General features: G+C 37.0%; 1 protein-coding gene across 1 annotated transcript in view; it reads right to left on the bottom strand.

Moving 5' to 3' along the window:
• Window positions 1-17,065, bottom strand: part of LOC139720691 (ecotropic viral integration site 5 protein homolog) — a 123,974-nt gene that overhangs the window by 52,367 nt on the left and 54,542 nt on the right. The window contains exons 13-15 of the mRNA XM_071632046.1: window positions 5,712-5,861; window positions 3,779-3,925; window positions 1,611-1,769 (exon numbers count right to left, since the gene is read on the bottom strand). Coding sequence (XP_071488147.1) covers window positions 1,611-1,769; window positions 3,779-3,925; window positions 5,712-5,861 — 456 coding nt within the window. The remainder of the gene's footprint in view (window positions 1-1,610; window positions 1,770-3,778; window positions 3,926-5,711; window positions 5,862-17,065) is intronic.

The following is a 17,065-nucleotide window of genomic DNA, read 5'->3' as shown; positions in this document are numbered from 1 at the left end:
TTAAAGCAAACAACCGACATTCATTTTAGCATCTTACGGAGCTGAATGATATCCTTTTTCATTTCCAAACGTGAAAACAAACATCCGCTATTTATTTTAGCATCTAACTGAGCCGATTAATACCGTTAATCATTTCCAAATGTAAAAGCAACAATCTGTTATTTATTTTAGCATCGTTCGGAGCAGAACATTACCGTTATTCATTTCCAAATTTAAAAGCAAACATCCGACAATCATTTTAGCATCGTACGGAGCCGAATGTTACTGTTTTTCATTTTGAACGTCAAGGCAGACATCAGACATTTACTTTACCATCAAACGCAGCTGAATGTTACTGTTCTTCATTTCGAAATGTAATAGCAAATATCCGACATTTATTTTATTATATGGAGCAGACTGTTACTGCTATTCACTTCCAAACGTAAAAAGCAATCATCTGCCATTTTTTGGGCATCTTCCGGAGCCAAATGTTATTGCTATTTACTTTCGAAAGTAAAAGCAAACACCCGACATCTGTTTAATAATCATACGGAGTTGAATATTAGTGTTATTAATTTCCGAACATCAAAGGGATCATTCGACATTTATTTTAGCATCTTCCGGAGCTGAATGTTATTGTTATTTACTTTTGAACGTAAAAGCAAACATCCGGCATTTATTTTTATCATCGTACAGAGTTGAATATTATTGTTATTCATTTCCGAACGTCAAAGCAAAGATCCGACATTTATTTTAGCATCTTCCGGAGATGAATGTTATTGCTATTTACTTCCGAAAGTAAAAGCAAACATGCGACATTTATTTAATCATCGTACGGAGTATTATTGTTATTCATTTCCAAACGTCAAAGGGATCATTCGACATTTGCTTTAGCATATTCGGGAGCTGAATGTCATGGTTATTATTTTACTTTCGAACGTAAAAGCAAACATCCGGCAAATTACTGATACTTTTCAGAAGATTTTCGCGGATCGATTTCAGCTAATTTCCTTCATGTAGCCGATGGTTGACGGGAGAGTTTGATTTTCATATCATTAATTCCGCGCTGGAGCGCTCGGGCAAATGCGGGTGTTTAGACGAGCGTGAAAGTGCGGGCGACTTCCCTCGTCTGTACGCGTCCAAACGCCCGCGTATAAACTAGTACGCCCGGACGAAAGGGCTTCCCGCATTTGCCCTAGGGGTTTGCGTGACGTTTCCCGCGGTCGGCACTGTATCTGAACATTACTGCAGATAGTCAAACACCACAATGTTTACATTTGTAGTTAAGACAAATCAAATGAATAAATAAATGTGTTCTTTCTTCTTCTTTTTTCTTTTCATTCCATGTGAAGAAAATGACTTTCTCTGCTGCACTGAATGTGAATAGAGAATAGTGTTAGAAAAGACTTTGTTAGAGGAAGACGATTTTATCGCATGGCTGTAGGTGGTTGCATTTTGATACAAAGAAAAACTTTTTCAGCCTGTTCTAAAGATGCCATCATCCTGTCTTTGTGAATGATCTTCACTACATCGTTAGGAAAGACTGGCAAACTCGAATACCGCACATGAAGAGCCCAGACAAATTTTGTGTCAATGCCCCACTGCCATCTCCCCAGTGACCTGGGCCATACCTGTGTCTGGAGCTCCATCACCCGCTGCTGCGTCTCCTTGAGGTCGGCCGCTGTGTCCGCCTCTCGCAGCCGCACCGACATGAGCTCCTCAGTGATTTGCTGAACGGTTGGTCGGTTGTTGGTCCCTTTCTGTTTGCCCAGTGTCTTCTCCAAGTGCCTCTGTCATTTCGGTATGAGCGATACACATACACCACAATGACAACTAAACTTATAGCGGAAGTTGGAGATCAACATGATCAAATTCAGTAATGATTATAAAGATAGTACTGATAACATCAACAACAGTAACTACACATACAAATGTGTATAATGATAATGATGAAATACATTTAAGAATATCACTATTACATTGCAAATACTTTTCACTTTTATTGCTATCATTGACATTGTAGATACACTTGTATAATGGTGGCTGTTGATTATATCCATAACATCATAAAATAACTTTGATTCATTATTATTTTTATTCTTATCATTATTATAAAGAAGAAACAGAGGCAGCAAGAAACACTGGTAACAGTAATACAAATAGTATTATTTTCATTAGTACGATCTTGTGTACACCTTTACAATGAAGTAATAAAGTATTTCATCTCAGGAGATATAATATCAGTACACATGTAATTACAAATAGTATGACTTTCGTATGCATCCAAATCTCCAGGATTACTATTTTCTTCGAATTCCTTTATTTTCTTTGACTTCTGCATGCACAGTTGCCTGGCTGGGTGAGTGAACAACACAATTACTCATGCTATTTAAGAAACACCAGATGATCATAAACTGAAATGTTATAATACAATTGTATGTGAAATTCAATTTATACATTCCCAGTACATTAATACACAAACAGCACTATGTGATGCTTGAGATGCCCTGCACCCATAGCTCTGTAACCAAAGCTAAAAGTAAAATGTGAAATATATCAACTTGTCCGAGCAAAGTGACCTCTTTCCATCCTAACAGCTGCCTGGCACTTGAATTGATGCAGATTAGTAACACAAAGAAATCCCAGCATGGTTCCTGGATGCCATTTGGTGCATGCTGGTCAAAATACATTCCTGTTGATGCCCACAGGCTGAATCTGTGTTTGTTTCATTTTTATTTCAAATTTTCTTAACACAAAATGAATGTGGAATGCATCGGTGTAGAGTCTGCTTTTGAATTCAACATAAGCAACTCTTTATCCTCTTGCATCTACGACGTACTTTAATAAGTTACATGTACATTAAAGAAGGGAAGAAAAAGTGGTGCTTTGTTTTTTGCACCAGTCTAAAAGTATCTAACCCCTTCATCAGACCATCTAGGAAGAACCTTGGATTATCCGCAATCAACTCTTAAACGAAATTCGTCACCCATAAACAACATACTTTCATACAGCTAAAAGTTCGCTCTATCAGCTCAACTCTGGTTGCAGAAAGGACGTTTTTGTTTTTTTTTGCAATTCGGGCCTATTGTTTGCCCTCCATCTTCATGGCCATGATCCTCAGAACTAGCAACAACCCTCATTCCCTCCCCCCTTGAACCACAACAATTGGATGATGCATTTCAGCTGTACTTCTATGGAAAACATTTAAACGAAGAAAAGATATTAAGTCATGTCCAATAATGGACAATAGACAATCACAAAATACAAAGTGTACCTCACCTGACTCTAATGAATAAACTGAAGGCCATAAACCAAAGGTCTAAGACCCCGTTTACAGTGAGTGAAAAGGCCGGGCTCGGCCCAGGCCGAGCCCGGCCTTCCTTTCACTGTAAACGCGCAAAAGGTCAAATGCAGTACCGAAAACGGCTGCGCATTTGTCAAAGTTCTGGAGGTAGTCTCGGCCCAGGCTCGACCCGGGCTCAGCCTGGCCTTTTCTCACTGTTAACGCAAACTGGGCCAAATGTAGAACCAAATTGCGACCTGCGTGCTCCCAGTAATAATAGTTTGTTTAAAAGCAGAGCGCCACTATGACAAAATCTTGAAAGGTTTGAATTAAACGCCCGGGCTAAGCGCTCCACTGTAAACGGACAGAATTGCGGGGCCGAGTACCGCAATTGAGGCCGGGCTCAGCCTGGGCTCAGCCCGGGCTCGGCCCAGCCCTGCACTGTAAACGGGGTCTTAAAGTCATATGAGCTAAAAATTCCAAAGTAACGTTTGACATGTTAACAAGCCCTCTCACCTGCCAGTGAGTCTCAAGATCATTGACCTTTTCCCTGAGTTCTTTCAGTGAGAGGTTGGCCTCCGCCTCCCGCAGCTTGACGGCAATCAACTCATCCTGTAGCGCCGCGACGGAATGCCCCGGCTCCTTCCGTAGCTTCTTGTTGATCTGGAGCACCAGATGGATGATGGGATAGTTAATAAGAGACAAACATCCATAGAATATCAAACAACACAGGAAAAACAGTAAACATTCTATCAAATTGATGTACTTCTATTAAACTGAAATGTTGTTTTACAAACATCATGATTATCATACACCTTGCAACTGCATTGACTTTGGCATTCTACAACTCATGGCAGAGTAGTAAGACTACATGTACATAATTTAAGCTGGATTCACAACATCTACAAAATTTAATTGTGTTATCATCAGTCATCGGTTTGGGTTGCCAGTATGTAAAGTATTTCCATAATTCCCTTTATGTCTTGTTTAGATCAGATTTTCATCAGATAATGGGTCTACTAAAACAAGATCATCCTTTTTCATTCATATATTTCAACAAAAATTTAGAATTAAATAGACAGAAATGCTGTGAAAAAAAAAATATTGGTTTCTTTGGAATACATACATACTGTATGTTTACATACAAATGTACTTTTATAGTGCTCTGAAAGTAGCAATGCCAAATAAATCTCTGTAAAAATTTTATAAGCTCATATTTCATCCTGGTCAGTGGCACAAGCAGGATTTTTGTGAGAGTGCAATACATGTCTTTGAAAAAGTGGTTATATAACAAAAATGATACTGGACAAGTTTTATGTGCATACAGTATCTATGCCATCACACAGTAGTTTTCAATGTAATAGTCTGCTTTGCTGGTTTAATGGTAGTGTTTCAGTCATTAGACACATGTAACAATTTTGTTCATAAGTCAATTAAGGTGCAATATGTGAATTTAAAAATGGCAAGAAACATAAAGGGGCTATGTTTGCTCGATGAATGTTGAACCCTGGTACCTTTAGCCACACAACAATCATGTTGAATATACATATCATGTAGCAATGTAGCTGGCATATGGGTTGGTGCTTGGAATGAAATATATATATATTTCTTTTTCTCAGAAATTCCATAAAACATATATCTTACTTAACATCACTGACTGTTTTATTTTCTCTGGGACTGATGGTTTGGAAGGAAATTCAACAGATGGACAATATCAAACTCCCAGTGAATGAACTTAATGAAATATTGTCATATGTGCCAACACTCCATAAACAATTCAAGGCATTGCAAGTTATAACTTACACAATATAAATTTTCATATTAATTTAATGACCTGACTTTCCCTCATCACAATTACATAATTGTACATTTCTTGTACACATTTGAACTGAAAAAAAAAAATCTGTACATGTTAGCTGTCAAAAACATAGATTTTTGCAGCATCAGCATTGTTAAAGAGTCATCAATTAGTTTCTCTCAAGCTATCTTTTTAAAGCCAAAAAAATAAGATTATGTTAATGTATGATACATGCAAAAGAAAATATTAGAAAAAGGGTTATAAAATAATCATCATCTCTCATAAAGAACCCTGAAGTGAAAATCAATGGCATGTGATGAAGCAAACTGGTGCTTATTGTGACTAATAGGCATCGGAATAAGAGAGAATGAAATATATAAATAATGATGATTACATTCTGAGGGGGGAAAGAGGATCAATGGTGACAAAAATCAAACTTAAAAAGCAGTGCACATTACAATCATCGCATACTTTAATGTAAATGTAACTTCTTCTTTTTTTCCAAATACAGATTGGTGCAAATACAGTGGCATTAGAGAACATGTTATTGCTGTTGTAATATCACTCAGACTCAAACGTCTTTATAGATCTGATATTGGTCAATTGTAGTTCCTCCATATACTTCATGTTCTCTTTCATCGATGTGTGTACCTTTTCGAGCCCATCTATCTTGCTGTTTAGAACCTTAAGCGTTTCGGCTGACTCCGCCTCTTTTAACCGGACAGAGATCAGCTCATCCTGCAGCTCCATGACGACGGACTCAACCTCTTTGTCCAACACCGAAGTATGCTCGTTCTTAGCCTGATGATGCCCGCACACAAACACATGAACAAACAAATACATGAGTAACAAAAAAGGATGAAATAGAGATAAGGCCCAATGAATAAATGATGGGGGATTAACACACACACACACACACACACACACACACACATTTCAAATCTATGTTCTTTCTTTCCTTCGTACCATTTACATTCTTCATGAGAATTTTTCAAGGCCATAATAATCTAATGACAAATGGACGAAGCATTTTTTGAAATCTAGTTTTTAAGGGGGAAATAAGTAGGTTTGTGTCATTTAATGAAACTGTATTGTAAATGGAAGGAAATTCATAATTCACTTATTTATTAAAGTATCAAAACAATTCAAACCATCTTTAAATTTTCTTTAGGTGTCATTTGAATACTATCCTTTTGACAATACACAGACAAGAGATATGAACTGCTTTTTTAGAAGCCATATAAAATTGTTTTTGTGGGTTGGGAACTTTTTCAGACTTGTTGACAAACATGGGGGCTTTATCAAATTTGAATTCTCCATCAAAGGAACAGATTTTCACTTTCAGGGAAAAAATAAAAACTGAAGTTGTATGTTTACAATCATGCAAAATTCTTGCAATAAAAAAGGGATGGTATCTATTGGTGGAGATGAGGACTGAACTTTAAACTCTTTTTTTTTTGGTGAGATACTAAGAGACCACTTATGAAATGTTACAAAGCATACAATTCTAAGAGGATTTCAAAGTTTATTTGAGGAAAATTGGTTTTGAAATGGCTGAGATATATCCAAAAACAAAGTAAAACAATGAAAGCAATCCTAGCAAAAGGTGGGTCCCACCTTTTATTAGGATCATTTGGATTTGGACATATCTCAGCCATTTCAAAACCAATTTTTATCAAATAAACTTTGATTTCCTCATAGAATTATATGCTCCTTCATATTTCATAACATGTTTCTCATTGTCTCAGCACCAAAAATGTTAGAAACCTGAAGCTAGGTCTCAACCAAAAATATAGCATTCCTTTAACATATGCAGTGAACAGACTACCATGTTCTTTCTTGTACCCAGAATTTGTCATAAGTGATAGCTGGGAGAATGAAAGGTCATCTTGTTCAAGTTTAATCTTCTTCCCAAAGGGCAATACACCTTGTGTGGTTAAAATTGGAGCATCATAATAATTGGTTCAAGGGGGGGGGGGGGGGGGGGGGGGGGAGGTGGGGAAGGAATGAATTTTCTCTTTACTGCCAGAGCCTCACACATTCCATGGTCTCGGTTCGATCAAAGGCAGATAAACAAAATGTGTCCACATCAGTTTGTATGAGCATATTTGGCCTTGACAAACAGACACACACAAACAAACACCCCTGCACTGATATTCCCATTCAAACCGTGCATGTGTTTTGCTCCGTTACACACAGGATAGAGCTAGCCTGGTTTACAGGCTGTAGGCCTCCTTTTCCTGAAGTCTCAAGTCAAGTTTATTCTACCTAATTTGTCTAGTTTTGCAGTCTTGGTTGTTTGATCCAAATCATGACACAGGGCATTATTGCCATATCAACATCTGAATCATTTATGTCACGATTGAATTTCTTTACAGAACACAAGGGAAAGCTGTGTGGAATGAGGGAAAATAAAATGCTCCATGGCTTGTAAGGTAGGCTAACACTGTCAACATCATTTGCTTTGACAGCCATAAACTAGTCTGGATTCAAGTCTGCACCTGCAATGTCTACAATATCACTATCCTTTATAATGTCCATTGGTGCCATAATCTCTCATTTCATCAGTATAAAGATTACTGAGTATGGTATATTAAAGCGATCAGCATGAACTGTTAGATGAGACTATACGGCATTATATTAAAGGTTCGGTTTCTGGTTTTCTGTTTTCCATTTTCTGTGCTTGGTTCTGTTTTGTTTTTTTCCCTGCTGCTAAGCTCAATTTAGCATGATGGATGAATCTTTCTCTATCCCTCGGTACAGTACTAAGCTTGGAAGACTTTGTGGGCAGATGGATCCGTCCTTTGTGTGAGAATATAGCAGAGTATAAAATGCAGCTCATTTGATTGGGAATATCAGAATCAGTTTCTTTTTCTTCCTGAGGCTCTGGATGAAATTATTAACATAAATGAAATTGGCTGACTGCATGAATTAATTGAGATTAATGTATATATCTGGAAGTAGGTTCTGGGCATGAATAAGTGACTATAATTCTATGCTGTGACGATGATTCGATAAACTTCATAAAGAGATAAGGTGAATGATGAATATATGAGTATGACATTAAATACCCTGGTTGGATACATTAAGGCTGCATAGTCAATATATTTGGCCTTTATGCAAAATTAACTATAAAATTCTTCGAAATATGTAGTCACATTCATTTTTATATGTATTTGCAGAGTATATGCTTTATATACAAAGGGAATAACATAGAATACTGAAAATATTTGTGAAAACCAACATAAAAAGCAAACTGAAAGCACAGATGGAAATAATACAATAGTCCAGCATGAACATATAATGACAGAGATGATTTCCAATGCTAAACTAATGACAGACTTGAAATACATTTGTAAATAAAGGGAAAATGAAACATTTGACAGTGAAAACGTAATACGAAAAGAATCATGCAGCATTACATATGTGTGCATAAACACAATATTAGCAGTTAAGCATACTAGCAAATTGGGGTTAGATATTTCATGCACAATCACCAATTATGAAATGTCTAGGATTTCATGCAATGAAGTTATGACTATAATAACAACAATGATGCACATGTAGGTAAATGTAGGCAGTGGAATATACAATCATATAAAAAAAGATCAATAGAAGATGCATTGAAGTTACCATGACGAACTTGCTCTACAAATTCAAGTCAGTTTGCCTAGAAATACTTTCACAAACTTTGTAGTAAAATGCCCCTAAGGGCACATCTTACAGATGTAAAAATAACTATGAGAAAATGGGAAATGCTAAGAATTAGCAAGCAGAAAAATCACATAAATTGTGAACTACAGAAACAAAACAAAACAAAACAAATAGACACTGAGGACTGGAATAATCATGAGCCTGGCAACCATTAGCACCCAAAGTTCGTGGAGACAGCAGCTGACCAGTCAATATATTCTACAATTTTGTATGTCTTCTTGAGATGAATACTGTACATTAGCTTCAGGTTTGAAAACTGCAAAATAAGCGGTGAAAAAAAAATGATCATGCTTCAGGTATGACCCTGGCTTCAAATGTCTTCTCGTCAGGTGCAGAGTAAAGAGGCAATATCACCAGAACATATCAAAATCTTCATCACATTAAATCTCACATTCAGCGGTGAGAAATAAATTGATGATTTCACTGCCATTCATCAGGTCAATCCATGAAACAAATGCTCAATGACTTCCAAATACAGAGTACAATGTATGTTCAGTATCATCCCAAAACATGAAAGACAAGATCCTGCACATACGACTCTCTGGCCCAAAATAATGGGTTAATGGGCAGCCCTACATGCTACAACTTGAGAAATTTGATATTGCACATTGGACATCCATCCTTTTACATGTTCCTCACACACTCTCACACTAATATTTCTGATCTATGCTTAATATTCTTCATGAAGCAGGTGAATTTCACAGTGACCTTTCACCTTTGACCTTTCATCTTTAACCCTCCAGATATTCCATCTGGTCTCTTGACAATAAATGTTCTTAAATACAAATATTTCTTGTTTCTGAGTAGACTTGACACCCAGACAGGTATCTTTTTTCTTCTTCTTCTTCTTCTTCTTGTTCTTCTTCATTTCGACATGCTTCTGGGTTTTCCAGAAATTTATCTTCGGCACGTTTGCCCATACAATTTTGTAATTAGAAAAATATGCATTCATTCATTTTCATAATGATACCTGAAGCTGGTCCCTATCAAGCTAAGCAACTACACGGAACAGACAGATAGACAGCCAAAGAAACAGACAACCACAAAGAGACAACCTTAGAAAAGTCTCGTTACCAGGTCAACCCTTTCACTACAATGCACTAGAGAGAAAATGAAAAGGCAGGAGTGCATGAGCATTGTAAGATGCTCAAACCAGGAAGCTCACATACATGTGGCTGTCATTATTACACTTCATACAGGACTTAGGACTGAGAAGAGTAAAAGGCAAACAAACACAATACAAATAAAAAACAAACAGAACACGTCGTAGTAACCAAAAACTATCACCAACCCATCACGTAGCTACTGCTTACTAGATACAGTGCAGATGGATCTATTGTATGGTAAGCACATCTAGCAAAAAAAAAATCTACATTATTCCATTTTTATGCTTGTGACAATGCAGAGTTGCATCCTCACCCCCCCCCCCAAAAAAAAAATGAAATAGCTACAAGTTATTGGCAAGTTTTAGATATGCAACGCAAACGCTATATAGACAATATTGTTAGGCTAAAAATAGTGTTCTGCACATGTACAAGACAGCTGTTTCCATTGTTCAACCCGGGAGGCCACGTCATCTACAGCGTTTGCGTTGCAGATCTTATACGCCTTTCAGGTAATCGTGGTTCAATTATCCGCATCCAAATAATGCGGATGAAGTAATCAAAATCGCGTTCATATATCCCATGAAGTGCGCACTACTTTTACGAGCGCCCGTTCATATAACGGTGCGAAAGACGGGAGTATTTGTCATGGTTACTGCGCACGCCTCTATAATAACGTAATGTTTCCGGTGATATATACTCACGTCAATCAGCGGTTGTGCGGGAAATCGAGTGACCTTTGACCGAACTGTGGAATGTTAGTCCGCATAAGTCGTGAAACGCGTTCATGTATTCTCGATCAACTCCTCATGCTGCAATAATGTGGATAATAGCAGCATCAAAATAATGCCCACTTTTTTACTCCTCTCCCGTTCATGTAATCAAAATTTTACGACTTAGTGCTCCTATTATCCGCATCCACGATTACCTGATAGGGGTATAAGGCTTGCTATGTATCAAAAAGGTAGTTCAAGAAAACAGTGACTTGAGCAGCAAGACTGTGCAATGACAGGAAAAATCAAAAGTGTTCCACAAGAGCAAAACAAAGTGGTCAATTAAACTGAGATAGCTAACTGATCACTAGTGGAGAACTGGTAAGGCAAAAAAAGCAACAAAAAGAAAAAAATCTGTAATGTCTAATGACTTAAAGCCATCAGTGAAACTGACCTGTGTGGAAATCCATTGTGAATATATAGTCAGTATCACCCCATTGACTCAACGTAGTTTCACCATGAGAGAAATGGAGAAAGACAAAGAATGTGGTAGAAAATGACCGATAAATATTTGTTCTATGATATCTCTTAATAATGTGTCCTGCATGAATATGGGGAAAATCAATTTTAATATAACTGACGTGACATAAAAGGAAATGAATGAATCTCAAATTTCATTCCCTTGGGCAAAAGTAAGATTAAACTGTTCCCAATGTGGGAACCTGGTGGTCTGTGTATTACGTCGAAAGGGGATTTCAGAATTGAGTATAGAACGCATTAAGAAAAATGATGAAAAAATGACAGAGAATGGATGAAAAAACACACAAAGACATGTCCTTGACAGACACAGCTACACAGACAGGAGAGAAAACAAGGAGTGAGAATGTTTGCCAATATTCAGCTGACGGTTTTCAGACAGTGTTTATTGAACCCTGACTTCATGCAATCCACAGCAAACCAACATGCTGGTCGCAACAGACACGGCTGTTGCCCGCTGCATTGAAAGGAAATTCATCGAGCAGATTCCTACATCAATACAGTACAAGAAAGAATCACAACCAGATTGAGCACCAGAAACCATGACGACTAATATTAAACTAATGTCAAAGTTGTGCTAAAACCACATTTTCATAGTGAGCATGGTTCTCCGCCCTACAGTATATCAGGATACATGCCATGATGAGACCATCTACCATGAAGAAGTTATGATCGAGGTAGCTAACAGCTGATATGCAAAGTTGCACCCGATCTTATATCTTATAACAAAAACAACTTTTGCAGTTGTTTTTCTTTTGAATATCAAGCATGAATCCAGTAATCCCAGCTTCATGTAAACCAAAAGCCAAACACCACACGTCCTCCAAGCGTCCCCTCGCACGCCATGCCATTCTTTCAGCCTCAAGCATGCAGCACATCAAACCAAACTAATTTGAATAAACCACAGCTTATAATATAAAACTACTGTATCTTCACTATCAACCATACTGATCACACTTACATGTACATGCACAATTTCAGCCATTTTCCACCACTAAGTTGCTGTAAAGTCCCCTTCATTTCACGGAAACTACTGTAGAACCATGAAAACATCACCTGTGCATGCTCATGAAACTTGCAAGAGGGTAAACTTATCATGCAGAAAAATCCTTAAATTCTACTTTTTCCTCGTATATTCCTAAAAAAAGAAGAAGAAAAAGAACGAGAAGGAGAAGAAGAAGAAGAAGAAGAAGACATATTCCCATGCATATATGCAGTCCTTCTGGCTCCCTTTCAATCTTATATGTTAAAGTAAATTCAGTCTGACTATAAACTCTGAAACTTAGACTACCTTTCAAGGAGGAAATGTTAGTGTACATTGTACATAATATGTACCTTTATGACACATAAGAGGTCACCTTGTCCTTAAAGGACAAGTTCACCTTCATACACATAAGGATTGAGAGAATGCAACAATATTAGTAGAACACATCAGTGAAAGTTTGAGGAAAATTGGACAATCGATGCAAAAGTTATGAATTTTTAAAATTTTTGTGTTGGAACCGCTGGATGAGGAGACTACTAAAGCTTGTGAGTCATATGCGTACAACAGTATAAAGAAAATGTAAAAGAAAATTCAACATATTTTCATTTTTCTCGCATAATAAAAGAGCACTTGACTTGCCTCTTTCTAAAGGCAGGGGGAATAATATTACCCATAACATTTGTCGGTAACGAGTCAGGGGAATGTGTACTTTTTTCAAAAGATGGAATTTTGTGAAATTCTCTTTATATTTTCCTTATATTGTTGTACGCATGTGACATCTCAGTTATTCATACACTGCAGTAGTCTTCTCATCCAGCGGTTACTGCAAAAAAACTTCAAAAATTCATAACTTTTGAACGGATTGTCTGATTTTCCTCAAACTTTCAATGATGTGTTCTACTAATATTGCTACATTCTCTCAATCCTTATGTTTATTAAGGTGAACTTGTCCTTTAAGGTACAGGTGCCTGCATAGCTGATACTTGAATTAAAGGTGCATTTCACTTTTCAATGGCCATGCAATTATACTGCAACACTTGAAATAGCACAGTATTGCTTCAGATTGTGTGTCAGGTAATGCCCCCTTTGATCTCCCCCTTCTCAAAAACATGGGTTTTCTTTCTTTCTTCATTCTTTTTTTTTCTTTTTTTTTTGGGGGGGGGGGAGGGGAGTCTCCTGTGGCTTGAATACAATGCTACATTATAATGACATCAAACCTAGAAGTGGTTCAAAACCCTCTCTTATGAACAAATCTTATTTTTCTTCCCTGCTGGTCACCTTGATCTTCTTCTACTAATCCTCTCCCATCCATAAAAAATACTAAAGGCCTGTACCTGAAGACAGTGAATTATATGTTTTCCTCTTCCATGCAACTACACAATATCTGCAAGTGTACATGTACCATCAAATTTGCTATCTTTGCATCAATTTAGACCTTTATCAATTACTAGAAAGAAGAAGCTTAAAGTGACCTGGTATGAAGACAAAATTCATACACTCATGAAATAACTCACACTGTAGACACTGAATGTTTTTATTTTGCTGATATACATTTCCCAAATTTCTTTGTCTACTAACTTTCTACCTCTTCAAACCTGATGCATACATGAGTGATTTTGTTTTAAAGGGAGACATGGCTCAATGCCTTTTAATCAAGAGCTAATTCTCCCTCTACCATAGGTTGAATGGCCAACACATTTGTTCCCTTGCACAGGGAATTGTTAATCCCCATAAATATTCACCACTTGATTGACTGTGGTTAAACAAGGCAGCTTTACTGCTCTCTTGTGATGGAAAGCAGTGTCCAATTTTCTATCTCCAAAGCTTGTTAATGTCAGTATGATGGAAAAGGAAAGAGGCACTCTAAAAAGATAAATTGAAATCTTTACCCAGCATAACTGAACCTACGAGCAGCTGTCTTCCTCCTGTGTTAATGCTTTCTTCTTTGACCTTTGAACTCACAAGCGGCATAAAGCTTAACCCCCCTCCCCCTCCTTCTGTTATCATATAACTTTTTTTTTTTTGGATTGATTTGTTTCATACTTATAGTGAGTGCTAATATACATGTAGTAGTAGGCAATTGAAATGAGGCTTATTAGAAATTTGCTGGTCATCTCTCAAAATTCCTTTTGAGCAGAAAGAAAAAGTTACAAATGAAAAAGTAAGAGACAGAGAGAAAGGTTGAGAGAGGGATGGGGAGAGAAAGACAAAGTGCAGGACTAATGCAGCAAACACTTTCACAAATCCTTTCAGAGCTTATCTAAAACTTAAGCTACATATGCATCACGTACATGTAATTACCCAACTGATTCCCAAACATTCAAACATTAATTCCACATACATTGTAGATTCAATATATGGCACACGAAGATCTCATTAACAATAACTTAATTCTCTACAAATTACAAAGAAAGAAGGTATAGCAAAGCTCAATCCCTACACACACACACACCCCAAAGATACAGCATTTACAGCTTGAGCTACACGCCTTTACCACCAGCATTTCAAATGAAAAGTAGCATCCTGTATCATCCTGTATCATCATGACAAAACAATTTTCCAAGTACGATTCTTCACAGAGTAATGACTTTCACTGGCGAAAGGAGAGAGGTTACCATTACACCCAAAGGGTACCAAGACATGTCTGCTTCTAAATCACTGCAACTTCTTTCGTTATACCTGATAAAACACGCTATACTGCGGCTCTTTGCTTTCCTTCTTTCCCATGAACGAGACAGACTACAGGAGACGGAAGACAAGGACAAAACCATTGGGAAAAACAAACTCATCATTCACAGTCAGCATTCCATACTTCATTCCTCTACTCGTTCACAAAACAATCACATAACACTGCCATTATCAGTACAGTGGATGGTAGTATATAACGAGTAAATTTTGCTCATGGTCCAAATCTGAACAAGAAGACACAGGAGGGTTTTGCCAACAAATTTTGCTCTGCAGTGGCAACTACAATATGTGGCGTGGGATTTTCCAAGTCGTCTATGAACCCGTAAACCACATGTGGCCCTAAACAGCAGTATTCCACTCGGAATTTTTAGAGTGTTTGGTTTTCTTTTTCTTTCTTTTTTTTTGACTAAGGACAGATGTGTTTAATGATGGAGACAGCAATGAATGAAAACTTTTGAGTTGGAAGTTTAGAGTACAATGTAGCTTTAAGATTTCATTTATGACACATTGATGTGTAACTTAAATTGACAGTCATCTGAATTTCATTCATTCCAAACACATCATAACCAACTACACAAAGACACAAAAATGACAATTTACACTGATCATTTAACTGGCCATAAATATTCATTAATGTCTTATTTGAAATGATTGAAAGAGAGAAGCATTTTGAGACTTGTTTTGTTTTTATAATGTTTCAACTTCCTGTAATCCACTAGATTGCATCTTCTTGTTTCGATACGACCCATTAGTATATGTGTGGGATTAGATGCAGCTTGGGAAATGACGGATACACTGATAATGTGATTTCTTGTACCTGCTCACGAACTTTAAGGATCTGATAAATGAGCTCATACTCAGGATCGCCACTCTGTGTGTTGCCCATGACAACCGAGTTGAGCTATGGCTGGAGGCGGGTGGGTGGGGTCAAAGGCAAAAATCAGGTGAGTCACAGCTGGGTTCACATTAAAAACAATTCAAGTCATGATCAGGGAGACATTCTGCTTCCTTCATTATAAATATACATGGGACTAAAGACGTCTACTACATTTGCTCCTAAACAAAGAGAAGGTTATTTTGAATGACTGTAGTCTACACACGAAAACAATCAGAAAATAGCAGTTCAATTTACAGTAGTTGTGTGTCTTCATCAGACTGAAGTTCAAACTAGCGGGCTATTTTGTAGTTTGGGATAATGGTCCGATATTACAAATGTACATCTTCATTAGCTTGAAAACAGAACACATTACGAAATTAGCCCAAAAATGAAGCAGAAGTACAATTGTACTTTGCATCATTACTTGGCTTAGCCACAGAACTCTACGTAGTGCATGGGTTCCAAATAATGATGGGATCAAGAAAATTTCGCGGTGATGGAGACACAACCCAAATGGTGTGCTAATTCACAAATTAGCGTGCTAATAGAAATTAGCGCACTATTTCACAAACTACTTTGTAGACAAAGCTTTGGGGGAATTTTCCAGATCAAATACTTCACTATTTCCGTCTTCATTACACAAATAGTGGGTTATTTGACATTGTGCTAATTTCTTAAAACCACAAAATAATGTACTGTTTTGAAACTTCAGTCTGATGAAGACAGGCCTAGTAACCGAGTTGTGAGCTAGTCATCTCTAAAATGGAATTCCTCTGGGCACCTCAAGAAAGCTATCAAGATCTCATTACTTGGAGGTCATGATACACCTACACAGATGTACCGGTGGTATCTCATCCATTTATAGCATTAGTATGTTCCTCCTTAGAGATGATTATGAATGAAAACAAGTTGTATTACATTCAAATTTGGAAATTTCTACTTTATAGAAAAAAATTAAAGCAATTTGAAACAACAAAGCAATTTCATGCTTTGCTGTATAAGCCTTAACAAGCTATTTCTCACTTAATAATAATCGCTGAATAAAAACATTTGATGTGATCACTGTATTCATCTACCATATCTTACAAACTTAATTCATCTCTTATTCTATATAATTATCTGAAGGATGTATGATAAGCGATAAACATTCAAATCTCATTAGAAAATGCATACAAATGTAAAATACGCAGAATGCATTAATAATAAAGGCTGATGGATTGGCCCTCATATAAACATGCATCACTAACTCTGCATGCTCTTTAACTTTAACAATGTTCTAATGTAATGATTTATCATGTTTATAGTCTCTAAAAGATACCAATTTACATATTTTGGGATAGGAATTAGAAATACTCAGAAAATATTGGGTTGCAACATTCACTTCCACT

The sequence above is a fragment of the Diadema antillarum genome, unplaced genomic scaffold, assembly GCF_040938485.1.
Source record: "Diadema antillarum isolate AM-2024a unplaced genomic scaffold, OU_Dant_1.0 scf00000131, whole genome shotgun sequence".
In the NCBI taxonomy this organism is placed as follows: domain Eukaryota; kingdom Metazoa; phylum Echinodermata; class Echinoidea; order Diadematoida; family Diadematidae; genus Diadema; species Diadema antillarum.
The sequence above is the reverse complement of the archived record's forward strand: the minus strand, read 5'-3'. Positions and strand labels throughout refer to the sequence as shown.